The following is a 13,323-nucleotide window of genomic DNA, read 5'->3' on the forward strand; positions in this document are numbered from 1 at the left end:
CTATAAAAAATATCGAAAAGCATTCCTTTAGATAGGCTTACAAGAAGGTGACGTGACCTGACTAGGTTCCGAAGGTTGAACTTAAGTGAAAATCCAACTACTTACATGGAAAATTACAAGAATTTAGATTCTGCCGTGTATTATTCGGCGTGATCTCAGACCCATTCCAAATCGGTGCCACGGTAGAGTCATTTAGAAAAAACATATCACAGAAATAGCTAATCAGATTAATAATGTCATATATGTTGACAACGTTGTGACAGGAGCAAAAACAGAAACTGATGCCATTGAACTCTATTTGAAATCCAAGGCAATATTTAATGATGCTTCCATGAATATAAGTGAATGGCTATCAAACGGTGATAAAGTGAATAATTCAATAGCCATGCAAGATCGAGCTGAAATTCAAGCTATTAGTGTTCTTGGTCATACTTGGAATCATCAGTTTGTCTTACATACAAAATGAAAACAATAACTTGACAAAGAGATTTATTCTCAATGTGATTGCGTTAGTGTTTGATCCGTTGGGAATGTTTTCTCCTACACTGCTAAAAGGAAAAATATTGTTACAATATTTTTGGAAGCAAAATCTTTCATTTAATGATATAATAGGAGATGAAGAAATAAAAAATAAGCATGGCCAGAAATAAGATCAGACGTAAACAAGATCTCACAGTTTTTATTCCCAAGATGCTAATCAATAAAACCTGAGGAGCATATTACATACACTTAACTGTGCTTTTGTGACGCATCTTTGAAGTCGTACGCGACTACAATCTACCTTCCTTAGAAGAGTAGTAGCGAGGTCAAAGTTAATCTTGTGTTTGCTAATTCACGTTTAGCACCTGTTAAAGCGATGTCAGTACCACGGCTAAAATTAATGGGTGTCTTAATATGTGTGAGGTGTTTGAAATTTGTACAGTAGCAGTTGAAACTGGAGACTGATGGATCATACATCACGATGTGTGTAGGATGGTTGAAAACAAATAAAATCTTCCCTATGTTCGTGAATAACCGAATGAAAGAGATCAAGTCATATGATGCAACTAGGATTAGCTATGTGAATTCAAAGGAAAATCCAGCGAACGTTGCAACGAGAGGAGCAACCATAAATGACTTGCACGACAACAAACTTTGGTGGAATAGACCAAAATGGCTAACAGAAAGCCTCGAATTGTCCTCTAAAATAGTGAATAATGATACTGAAGATTTGGATACAGATATTGAAAGTACACAGGCTGTGAAAAGTAATTCTGGAAATTTAGAGACTGTATTTCATGACGGAGAAAGTGTGTCAATTTCAAATACAGTAGATAACGAACGTGTACATGACAATATCTGTGTTTCGTTTGAGATAGAGAGTACAAAGTTCTCTTCTGTTGACAAATTGATCCGTATTACTGCCTTTGCCAAACAATTCATCAAGCAAATCAGGAAACAAAATGTAAAAGTGATTCATTGACGTCTGGTGCAATGCAGATTCTGGATTCCATAAGGACGTTCTGTGGTGAAATCTGTGTTACGAAAGTATAGAACTTGTCGTTATTTTGAAGGCGAGTCTTACAAGATGCCGGCGTTTGCACAGTTGCCATCTTCAAGAGTACAGGATTAACTTCCTTTTTCAAGAATTGGACTTGAACATTTCAGACCACTTCCAAGTAAAACAAAGGATTGAATACAGAAGACATCGGTGTGACTTTTCACGTGTCTGGTTACTAGAGCTGTTCATAAAGAGATTTTATTAGACATGTCTGCAAAGAAATTCCTATTTGGATTTAAACGATTTGTATCACAAAGAGGTACATCGAAAGAAATTCTCATTGATTATGCCTCTGAATTCAAAGCTGCAAGTGAATCAATAAAACTTATTTTGATGAATATTTGTCAAAGTGATGAAGTGCAATCATACGTTGCCAATTCTAGAATCAAATAAAGATTCATTGTAGAGTTAGTTCCGTGGATGTAAGGAGCAAATCATATGAAAGATTGGTGGGAATTGAAACAGATCTCTTCGTAAATCTTAAGGTCATAAACTCCTCACTTTAGTTCAGTTGCAAACATTGTTGAAGGAGGTTGAAACGACAGTGATTTCAAGACCGCTGGTGTATGTAACGATGACAGTAACTCAAACTTTACACTTACACCAAATCATTTTCTGAGTCTGAACCCATACATTTGCATTCCAGGCACAGCTTAAGAAGACACAGATTCTTACTACTGACCGTATGACAGTACAAGTGTGAAACTTCTGACAATATGGAAGAAAGGGTCAACATGTCTTAAACGAATTCTGGAGGATTTGGAGAGGAGAGTACCTGACAAACCTTCGTGAACGTATGCAGTCAGAGCTGAAATCAAAGTAAAAAACAATTACCTTATAATGCTCAAGTTGGAGATGTGGTTCTTATTAAAGATGACTTGCGAGATGTGAGATGATATGAAGATATCAGTTCAGACGATGTTTTACAAGACAGGATGATATGTTAGTAGAAATAAAGTGACTGATTATTCTTGTAGTGATGATAGTGATTCCAGCAGTGTTGAAAGTGATTCTAGTGGTGATGATAGTGTTAAAATTGATGATAAAAATGAAGTCATCGATGAAGACGCTAGCGATTCGGTAGAGATGAATAGATTGGTGAAGAAATAAAAGAATAAAAGTGACGATGACGTAGTTGATGAAAAGGGAAAAACTGAAGGAAAAGAGGGAGAAGAAAAATACAAAAGTTATACAGGTAGTGGAAGTAAAAGATGGAATTTGAAATGCGGGTAGTCGAACATGAGGAGATGTAAAAGAGATTCGAGCAAATAAGGAAGATGGAAAGGATGAAAATGATGAAGATGATGGTTCAATGACTGAAGGTAAAAGTTATAGAAATGTTGGAGATAGCATAGATATAAATGAAGATGAAAAGAATGTAAATGAAAATGATTATAATAAAACGACTGAAGCTGAAACTGAAAAAGGTGTTGATTACAGCATTACGATAGACGAAAATTGTGACCATGATGTTGAAGATGACAAAATGGCTGAGAAAGAAACTGATAAAGAATGAAATAATGATTTATGTGAAGGAAATGATATAACAAGTGATTATCAAATAGACAGGGAGGCGTCGATGGAATCAGATTCCGATGATATTCAAATATTGAACGTGGACAAGAAGAGTCATAGTGATGGAGTTAACTACCGCTCAAACAGTGTATACATAATAGAGGAAACGAAGTCATACATACCGAAAGATACTTAATCAGTGATGAATGGTTTTAGACATGGTTTTCAGAAAACTAAAACGAGGATTTAAGATATGTATGTCTCCTGCTTATATGTAATCAATCCTGAACACTATTAATTTTCCTCCTTGTCGTGAAATACACGATGTTTTTGTGCCATTATTTGATTTCATTTCATGTGAAATAGCTTATGAATTATCATATTTGATTAAGGAAACATTACTTTGAAAGCATAAACCGCCGAATTTGTAAATTGATCGTTGTTATACAGGGAGAAGTACTATTTAAGTTTTCCTTCGTTCTAATCCCTTTCGTTCTTGTTACATTTTTCTAATTGTGAAATGTAATTGTAATGTAATTTTCGAAATAATTATGTTAAAACTAACATCAGTAAGTGGATATCTAACATCACACTAACCATGGATGAAGCATTAATAGTTTGCAGCTTTGCAACGTTTTGCAAAAAAAACATATCCACTACATACATGAAAATACAAACGGAAGAGGAATGTTTTAATATTGTGTAAGGTAAGTTTGACAGTCCACACAATTAATCAAACATGAAAATACATACTGGAGAGAAATGTTTTAATATGGTGTGAGGTAAACTTGGCAGTCCATACACTTAATTAAACATGATAATAACATACTGGAGAGAAATGTTTCAATGTGATTTAGGGTAAACTTCACAGTCCACATACTTAATCAAACATGAAAATACATACTGGAGAACAGAAATGTTTTAATGTGGTTTAAGGTAAACTTGGCAAACAAATATGTGACAAACAAATACGAAAATACAGACTGGAGAAAAATGTTTTAATTTGATCAAAAATGATTTTTTTAAGTGAAATGAAGCTGTCGCACCGACATTTTCGGAACATAGGAAAATACCAATGTTACATGATTGATTCTTTAATACTTGCCATATTTATATGTTACTCTTTAACAGATCAATATTTTTTTCCTTTTATGTAGCGGAAACAAAATATCACGTTTTTCATAATTACTATTATTATCATCATTTATATTATATAATATTATATGTATAAGGGATTACAGATTTTTCTTTTCTTTCAGCGCGTGCTATACCTGCGTGAGGTAAGTTGTATCTGACAACATTTTTACTTGATTAAAAATTGATAAAATATTCGGGAATTTGGCTGTTAATATAGACACCGTGCTTCCGTACTAGATGATTCTTATCTGTGTAATAAAGTATATGATCACCCCTAGACACTTAATAAAAAGGTGTTGATAAACAATAAACTTACAAAAAGATGTTGATTGGTAATAAAGTTATTGCTTTCTATGGCTGTCTCAGATGCTCTGAAAACAATTTACTCAAACTGTTGCATCATTATATAAATACTTTATTTCATATATGGCTAAAATTTCGGTATATATATAATTAGGAGAGTCTTCAAAATATGAGACAGTGGCTATATATCGTATTATTTTTCTAGAAAAAAAAAGATAATCCATAATCCTTAGCAAAATTGCTTATCAAGTAACTATCTGCTTGCAAAGTGCATTGTGGCTTATAAAATATAATTACTTTTTATGTATTAACATGACACGTCAGCATCTTTCCCTGTGGCATTTTCTTACGGAAAGTGGAAACATTATGATTATTATTCCTTTAGTTCCTCTGACACTAAACATCAAATGTAATTATAAAATATCCCCGTACTGTCATTGTCACTTCTACATTTATCCGAAATAATAAAACGTATTTTCCAAATAGCACACCTGGTTAATTGATTACTTAACCGCTCAAGTCACACAGAATCATTGTCGTTAAAGGAGATTAATTCAAATTATCTTTTAAAATTATAGATAGTTTACATACTGTAGCTTCTTACAAACAGTGCATTTCTAATTTATGAAATTTTCATGACTTTCTTTCTTTCTCTCTTTCTCTCTATCTTTTCTTTCTTTTTCCTTTCTTTCTTTCTTTCTTTCTTTCATTTCTTTCTTCCTTTCTCTTTCTTTCTTTCTTTCTTTTATATTCAATTTCCAATTAATGATAATATTCTGTTGTAACAAACAGCTCGACAGCTTAACTTCGGACGTGTTTGTATGTTTCCTCGCGCGTTAGGAAATATCACAAACACGAGCAAATGAAGAATCTTTACAAAAACTGCCAACTTTTAAACGTCTAGGGAAGCAAGAAGACATTGAAATAATTTCTAAACAAAACATATTATATACAAAATGTATTGTCTGTAGAATACTTCAGTAGGATAATAAATATTCCCATAAGATGAATAAAGTGACTACAGAGGGAAGAATAAGATATGTATCACAGGTTTTTAGTTATTTTATTCAGTTACTGTAGGATAACTGTAGTTAAAGGAGACTGAAAGTAGCGTTTTTCCAATCGCCAATGGAAGCATTAATTCTTCATTTTAAACAAATAATTTTTATATCTTTGTAAAGAGAAAAGAACGACGAACACTTCATTAGGATAATAAATATGGTGCGTTCATTTTAATGAAAACATTATTTGTTGAAATCTTTGTTTCCTTCTTTGTTTCTGTCGGAAAATTCCAACCAGATAAAAAATCGATATGCCAAGTCAGACGTTTTCAAGGGGGTTAATTTTACCGATAAGACGTCGAACTCAACCTAATTGTTGATCATGGCAAGTTAAATTTACAGTCGAGACACTTAATCAAACATGCATATACCCACAGAAGAGAAATGTTTTAATATGATGTAAGGTAAACTTGACATTCCATACACTTAATGAAACATATGTATTGTATTCTTATTATGCTCATCATTTCCTCAGCTGTGTTTGATATATATCGCTTCTATTTAATTCCCGTTAGATTCTTATTAAGTATAACATTTCTCAACAGTGTCTCATGTGTATCGTGTCCAATTAAGTCCCTGGAGAGCCTTATTATATATACCTATTCTTCAGCTGGGCCTCTTATATATCGTGTCCACTAATTTCCAGTATATTCTTATAATGTCTACCAATTATTCAGCTTTGTCTTCTATTTATCGTGTCCACTGATCTCACAGGAGATTCCTTTTATGTCTACCAGTCACTCAGCTGTGTTTCATATATGTCGTATCCACTTATTCCCAAGAGATTCTTACTATGTCTACCATTTCGTGAGCTGTATCCACTTTTTTCCATGTCCACTTATTTCACCCTATCGGCGTGATTTTAAGCCAATATGGCAACAAAGAGACTAGAAACGCTCCTTCGTAATGTAAGCTTTAAGAATAAGAAGCATTTATCACGTCATGAGACGGTAACTATCTCTTATAAAAAATAAGCACTGGGCACCTGGAATGTACACTTAAGAGAAGTTTTGCCTAAACAACATGATATGTGCCCGGTTACAGGACACGTGGTTACGATTTTACATAGTTCGGTTTCAAAAGAAAGTTATTTTCCTTGAACAAAAAAGCGCACTACTTTTAAACGAGAATATATACTTATAGAAATGCCAACTGTCACAATGCAAAATTATCGTCATAAAAAGACAGTATGCATGTAAGTGAATCATATCATCAAAAAGATAAAGAACATAGACGCATGGAAGAATGCTTGTTAGATGTATAATATTTACAACGAGTAAATATAAAATGTAGCATGTCATATTACATGGTTGTTTTAGACTAAAAATGAATGTAACCAAATGAATGTAACAAAAAAGATGTATATTCAATTATTTCGATTATGATGTCAGGTTATTTGTCTCTGACATGGCAGAAAGGAATATTGTTTCATAATTATGATAACTTAAACGACTTTGCATCATGATTATAAACTTCTGTTTAATAAGTTAAACAGTCTACTCTTTTCTACTTCAAATACTTGTCTCAGATTTTCATATATATTTTAAAAGTGTATCAAATAATTTTTTGTTTTATATCCATTTTAAAGATAATACCATTTAATAAATTCTTATTGAATTTTATTCTGATTATTGTAACACCTTTTATCAAACAGAAACATATTGAATTGAATGAAACAATAACAGTACAATTCGAAATAATAATTTTTAACATTTTTACTTATCCAGTTATATAAAGTTTTGCGCAATTTCATCTTTTATAGTTCAAACCTATCGCAGACGCGGAGTTGATAGTTAGAAATCACAGAAAACATGGCTAACATCGAAAAAGAAATACCGAAGATTGATCTTGCTGTCTTAGGTTCATGTAATTCTGGCAAAACAGCGCTTTGCAAAAGGTTTGCGAAACTGGGATATGAAGATTTTTGGAACCCTACTATATGTAAGTATTAGCGTTACACCACTTCTGTTATGTTTGAGTCCCCTTATTTAGATTAAATTAAGATATGAAAATGTTATAACGGAATGTAGTTCCGTACTGAATACATAGGAATATTTATTTTCATGTTTGACAGTCCAATTTCTGTATAAACTCTCAACTTAGTTATAAACGGTCTCCTGTGCCTGTGAAGTATCTGGAAAAAATTAAATTAGAAGTTATTATAATAACAATATCAATAAATTTATAGCAACTCTAAGAGCCTACACGGATGGCTGAATATACCAGTTATCTTAGTAAATAAATTTTCCATGTGTACAGTCAACATTACATTGTTTTTATGTTGTCATAAAAAATTCACAATCATTTTCATGAATTTATTATCAGAACAAAATTGCAGTAAGGTTAAAAATCCATAATTTCAAAGTTCTAAACCATATAATGTTTCAAGTTATTATGGCTAATCAGGTGATCTGTCTACTTATTTGAAATGCATGCAGAATTGAACCAGTAACTTCAAATATATATTTCAGGTATATTTCAAAATCAGGGAATTGTAGAGTTATATAGAAGTTTAATACCCATTGCATTATTGTTTGATACTGACCATCATTGTTTTCATAATATATAAAAGAATGCATTAACGTTGAACTATTATATAATATTTTGAATGGTCATGTTTGATGTCAAAATTTTGCTTGGTTTTATTCGATGTCAGTCATGAATTCCATTATGTAATTTGAATAGGCTGGATAGATGTCTCAATGAAATGGTCCTATAACATTAATTTGCATTTTGTTCAAAATTTGGCCTTCTGAAATAATTTAACGTTCGAGAAAAATAAATAGCATTGAATACATCAGAATTTAAGCAATAACCAAATGATTAATTCGTTCTTTATAAATTGCACCGGTAAAATGATATTAATTTGTCGTATGTCTGGTATGATTTTGGTTATTTTATGTGTAAACATCTGTAATTCTAATGTATTATTAGAAGGTTCTATTTGTGTAGAAAAATGAATGTTAACAATCTTCTCCGTTTAAATCGTTGTCTCGCCGTTTCCATGTTTATTAACCTCATGGGCCAGTTGGCCTAAAGGAAAATTTGAAATTTATGACATCCAGCTGTCTTACGGAAGGTTGGTGGTTCTGCCCGCTCGTGATGAAATAATGCACGGATGAGGCACTTGGGGTCCTCCTCCATCATCAAAGCTAGAAGTCGCCATATGACCTATAACTGTGTCGGTGCAACGATAAACCCATCAATGTGAAGTGTTACGGAGTGCGGTAATTGACAGTTCATAGTATTACTTGCTTTGAACACCGGTTCCGGACTGCGGTAATTGACAGTTCATAGTATTATTTGCTTTGAACACCGGTTCCGGAGTGCCGTAATGGACAGTGTATGGTATTATTTGCTTTGAACACATGTTCCGGAATGCGGTAATTGACAGTTCATAGTATTACTTGCTTCGAAAACCTGTTCCGAAGTGCGGTTATTGACAATTTATAGTATCAATAATCGCTTTCTGCACCGTGATCCTCCTGTGGGGCCAAGGTTAAAAAAAAAGTTGAAAGTCGTAACCCAGAAATTAGGCAAAGGTTGAGCTATACCATGATGTTATACTATTATTCAGGAAACATTCAAGGGTGGATGTCGGTCTGAGTAACATGTCAGTAAAATTTAATAACGATTTTAAAATTGTTGGTGACTAATGAATACAATTAAGAATTATATATGTGTGTGTGTTCGGGTTTAACGTCTTTTTCAACAATTTTTCAGTCATATAAACGATGGTGTCTATACTTGTAGCAATGAGCACAATGCCCAACTTTATAGTGCTGCCTCACTGGAATATCAAGCCGCAGACACGTGGCATGATACCCCACCCAGTCACATTATACTGACACCGGGCTGACCAGTCCTAGCACTATCCTCTTAATGCTGAGCGCCAAGCGAGGAAGCTACTAGTACCATTTTTTACGTTTTTTGTATAACGCGGCCGTTGATCGAACCCACGACCTCCCGCACTCGAAGCGGACGCTCTACCACTACGCTACCGAGGCGGTTTTAGAATTATTTAGGGATAAAGCTGATTTGGATGGTGTAAAAGAAATTTATGTGACATTTATTATAATAAATCTTATCTTTTAATGCCTGAAATAATCAATAAATTACCTTTGTTGTCAAATAATGCTACGTTATATACTAAATACCGAAACAAAAGTGGAAAAAGTAGGGGTTGATTTACCCCACCCACCACATTAGTACATATATTTACGTTAGACATCTTAAGATCTTCTAATCCTTTAAAAAGGAACAGAACCATCATGTTAACAATAAAGAAAACAAAATGGATGAATATTTAATTAAAAACTCAGAGAGCTTTGTACTGTTATATCAGTTTGCCAAACCTTTGGTTACTGTTTCATTTCTGGGCGATTTGCATACTGACAGACCTATTCTTTGCTTGTGGAGTAGAAATTATGAAAGTATTCCAAAAGCTGATACGACGGAAGTTCCCTATGGATGACATCAAAAGAGAAGCAGATTCAGCAATATAAGTCATTATTCAAGACGACAGCTATTTCAAATTAATCCGAAATTATTTTACTTATGAGCAAATGCCTCCAAAGTTCTCATATTTTGATAACTAATTCTCGTCTGTGCCGGCTTGGATCTTTTTAGTATCATTACCTATGTAGTAATCAAATCACTAAAGTTTAAGTTTTGTTAAACTACCAGCAAAATAGGTTATTTAGTAACACAGAGTATTCAAATTAAGATGGCCAGCATTTTCCAAATTTTCAAATAACTGCCTTACTTTCGATCAAACATGTGCATATGAAAGAGGTACTCTTCAAATTTCAACGCGATAACAGAAATCACCTGAATTGTTTTAAACAAGTTTCAAAGAATTTTACCGCTCATAAAATGACCACCTGAAATCGCTTACATGTACAAATATTGACGAGCTACTGCTGTTCAAATATTCAGTACCATAAAACAATTCAAATATGTTTTCAAGGGACTGAAGTTAGGATATAATTCAAATAAATCTTATAGAGATACTGTCCTGTCATTTTCAAACTGGCCGGCAGAAATAAGTTTGCAAACATACATATGGATGAGATCTAAGTAATCATTGCTGTGATAGACGTCATCTGATATTATTATAATTATTTCAATTGAAAACTACGTTATATTACCAATATGAGCTACTTCTCTTGTTTTAATCAGATCGGCGCCATTTTCAAAATGTGTACGTAACAGACGTTACAATAATATAATTTAAATTCTGTTTTTATTCCTTTTAGAATTAAACATATTACTCTCAGTTTTCATTCAAAGTATTTTGAATGTAGCTACAATGTAATATTAATTTATATCAAAATGGATGCCTGATAGATGTTACATATACAGCGTGTCCTAGTAAAATAATGAGAAATGGAGAATCGAACATACATTGAAATTGTCATTTTCTTTTAAAAGTCAAGTAAAATGATCTTTGTACAAACAGTTATGTTTTTTTAATATTTGAAAGGATATATAAAGTTTATATTCAAATGCAAACTGCATTTTACTGTGACAATTAAGATAAGTATTTACGACCTCTTTTAAGAGGACAAAACACTGACGGAAATGAGCTAGACAGTTCTAAACCTATCAAAGCAATTTATGATACATGTATAGTGATGTACCTTTAGGTGGTGCTTTAAACGTTTTATCTATTTTGTTTGACATAGAAATTTTCAGATATATTACAATGCTAAATCCTTTCAATATCATTCAACAAAATCCTTTCAATGCGTATGTATGCCTCTGAAATAGTGCCAAACTATTATGAATACATCTATGGTCATGTATTTGCTTGACATTATGAACAGGAAGTACAGAGCTTCACAGCTATAAATTACGCAAGTCCTGGAATCGAGAAGTCGTTTATCGTATCTGTTTGTTGTTTGGTCATATGGGCAATAGTAATTCGTATTGTTGTAATTGATATTTAAAGTATCGTATGTTTCAGTCCATTTTAGGATATAGCTTAATAATACTACGGAATATAGCCTTCAACCAAAAAGGTTTTTACAAATATGTCACAAAGAAATCAATGCACCACTGGCATGTTCCAAACTTATGGTGCAGACTCTGTAATTGTGTACAATATAAATGTATGCATGTATGATGAACTTTTTCTGATACTAATGCCAAAAAGTGACTTCTCGCAACCTCTCGCATCAATTCTTAGAGCATATTTCTGTCATTGGTGTGTACATTGCCGTTATAATGTGTTCTTTTGTGTAATTCTGAAACATACGTTACCGAATTTAGATAAAGGTACCTACTAGACTCATTGTGTTAAACTCAGTTCCATACCGAGATAATCTATATGTAACGTTTGAATAAAATCATCTTTTGAAAGAACTAGTTTGTTTGAGTTTGTTTATAGTTTTAAAAGTAGAATATTGAATTTTATTAAGAACTCAGAATTGACAACAATAATACCACTTCCATAATATGAACAAGGAGTCTAATCTTTGCTTTCGTTAAGGTAATGTAGTATGATAGTTCAGTCATTCCGTCCCACAGTTTAAGTGATATTTGAAAATCATTATGGTCAGAAAAACAGAACAACTTGAAGAAACATGTTTCACCAAAATTTACGTTTGTTTCACTACCAATGTTGTACTGCATATGTATGATGTTCTCTAACTTCAAAACGTTATTTACATCAGGAATTACATCAGCAACTATGATTACATAATGCATATAAACCGATAATTTCAGTAATATGTACAATCTTACCTTCCATAACTATCAAAACAACGCATTGAAAATATAACAACCTCTGTCTTTAAACCATCACAGTCCATCAAAACCCCTAAAACTATCCTAGCTTTAATCATACTTAATGTTCTGTGTATTCTTGATAACGTATGTTTCATCTTTGTAATGGTATTAAAAAATAATTTAGTTGGTGCTTTGCAATGCCAATAAGAATGATGTATGCGTTAGCCTGGAATAATTATAATGTACGAAATATGAAATTGAATAAGTGAACCTTAAAACCTAGATAACCTGTAGTCTGTTTTTCGATACCCTCATGTTCTGTATTTCGTTTGAATGAAAGTCAAAAATATTCAGACTGCGCACACACTGTAACCAAGTGTACTGCTAATTATCAATATGCTATTTACGCTTGAAGAAGAAGCCATACACATTGCTAATCTATGCTAATTTTTACAGTTATGCAAAAAGAGGCATTTTTGTTTTACTAAAGTTTGTCGGCATCCTATATTTGAGAATAGTAACAGGGTTAAGTCAAACAAAATGAAAACGGCCATGTGTGCATGTTCGGTAAACATGATTTATTGAAATCAAAAGCATAAAATGCAATTGTTGGAGTGTTTCCAATGTTGCTAATTCTTCAAGGCGGAAAATTTGAGTGGCGACTGTTACGTAAGTTACATTTTAATGTACCTTTATCAACTAAAAGTCAAAATCATACAAGAAAGCTTACTTTGACATCTTAAATAGGAGGAAACTATTGGTACACCAAACCTTTCTGAATGAAACACAGTTAAGCTCGATTTATTGAGAAACAGTATGTGATATATAGATATTACATCTTTATGCACGTTGTCTATAACCTAAACTGACTGAAAAATACTATATTTTACCATGAAAGTATAAAGAATTGTGAATCTTAACACAATTATTTGATGATGTATAATTAAAAAATATGGTGATTTTGATATTTGTAAGAGGTATAAGAAATGGCGAAAATGTAACTCGGGTGGTTAGGGTATTTTAACCCCTAAATTT

General features: G+C 32.6%; 2 protein-coding genes across 2 annotated transcripts in view; both read left to right on the plus strand.

Moving 5' to 3' along the window:
• The first annotated feature begins 1,018 nt into the window (after window positions 1-1,018).
• LOC128547539 (protein PFC0760c-like) lies at window positions 1,019-3,056 on the plus strand. The gene is made up of 4 exons (XM_053520516.1): window positions 1,019-1,444; window positions 2,187-2,239; window positions 2,518-2,620; window positions 2,799-3,056. The coding sequence occupies exons 1-4, from the start codon at window positions 1,019-1,021 to the stop codon at window positions 3,054-3,056; spliced, it is 840 nt and encodes a 279-aa protein (XP_053376491.1).
• Window positions 3,057-4,305: 1,249 nt separating this feature from the next.
• Window positions 4,306-13,323, plus strand: part of LOC123533236 (ras-like protein rasG) — a 42,248-nt gene continuing 33,230 nt past the window's right edge. Inside the window, exons 1-2 of the mRNA XM_053519725.1 lie at window positions 4,306-4,335; window positions 7,319-7,497. Coding sequence (XP_053375700.1) covers window positions 7,368-7,497 — 130 coding nt within the window. The 5' untranslated portion in view covers window positions 4,306-4,335; window positions 7,319-7,367. The remainder of the gene's footprint in view (window positions 4,336-7,318; window positions 7,498-13,323) is intronic.

This window comes from Mercenaria mercenaria, chromosome 12 (genome assembly GCF_021730395.1).
Source record: "Mercenaria mercenaria strain notata chromosome 12, MADL_Memer_1, whole genome shotgun sequence".
Lineage (NCBI taxonomy): Eukaryota > Metazoa > Mollusca > Bivalvia > Venerida > Veneridae > Mercenaria > Mercenaria mercenaria.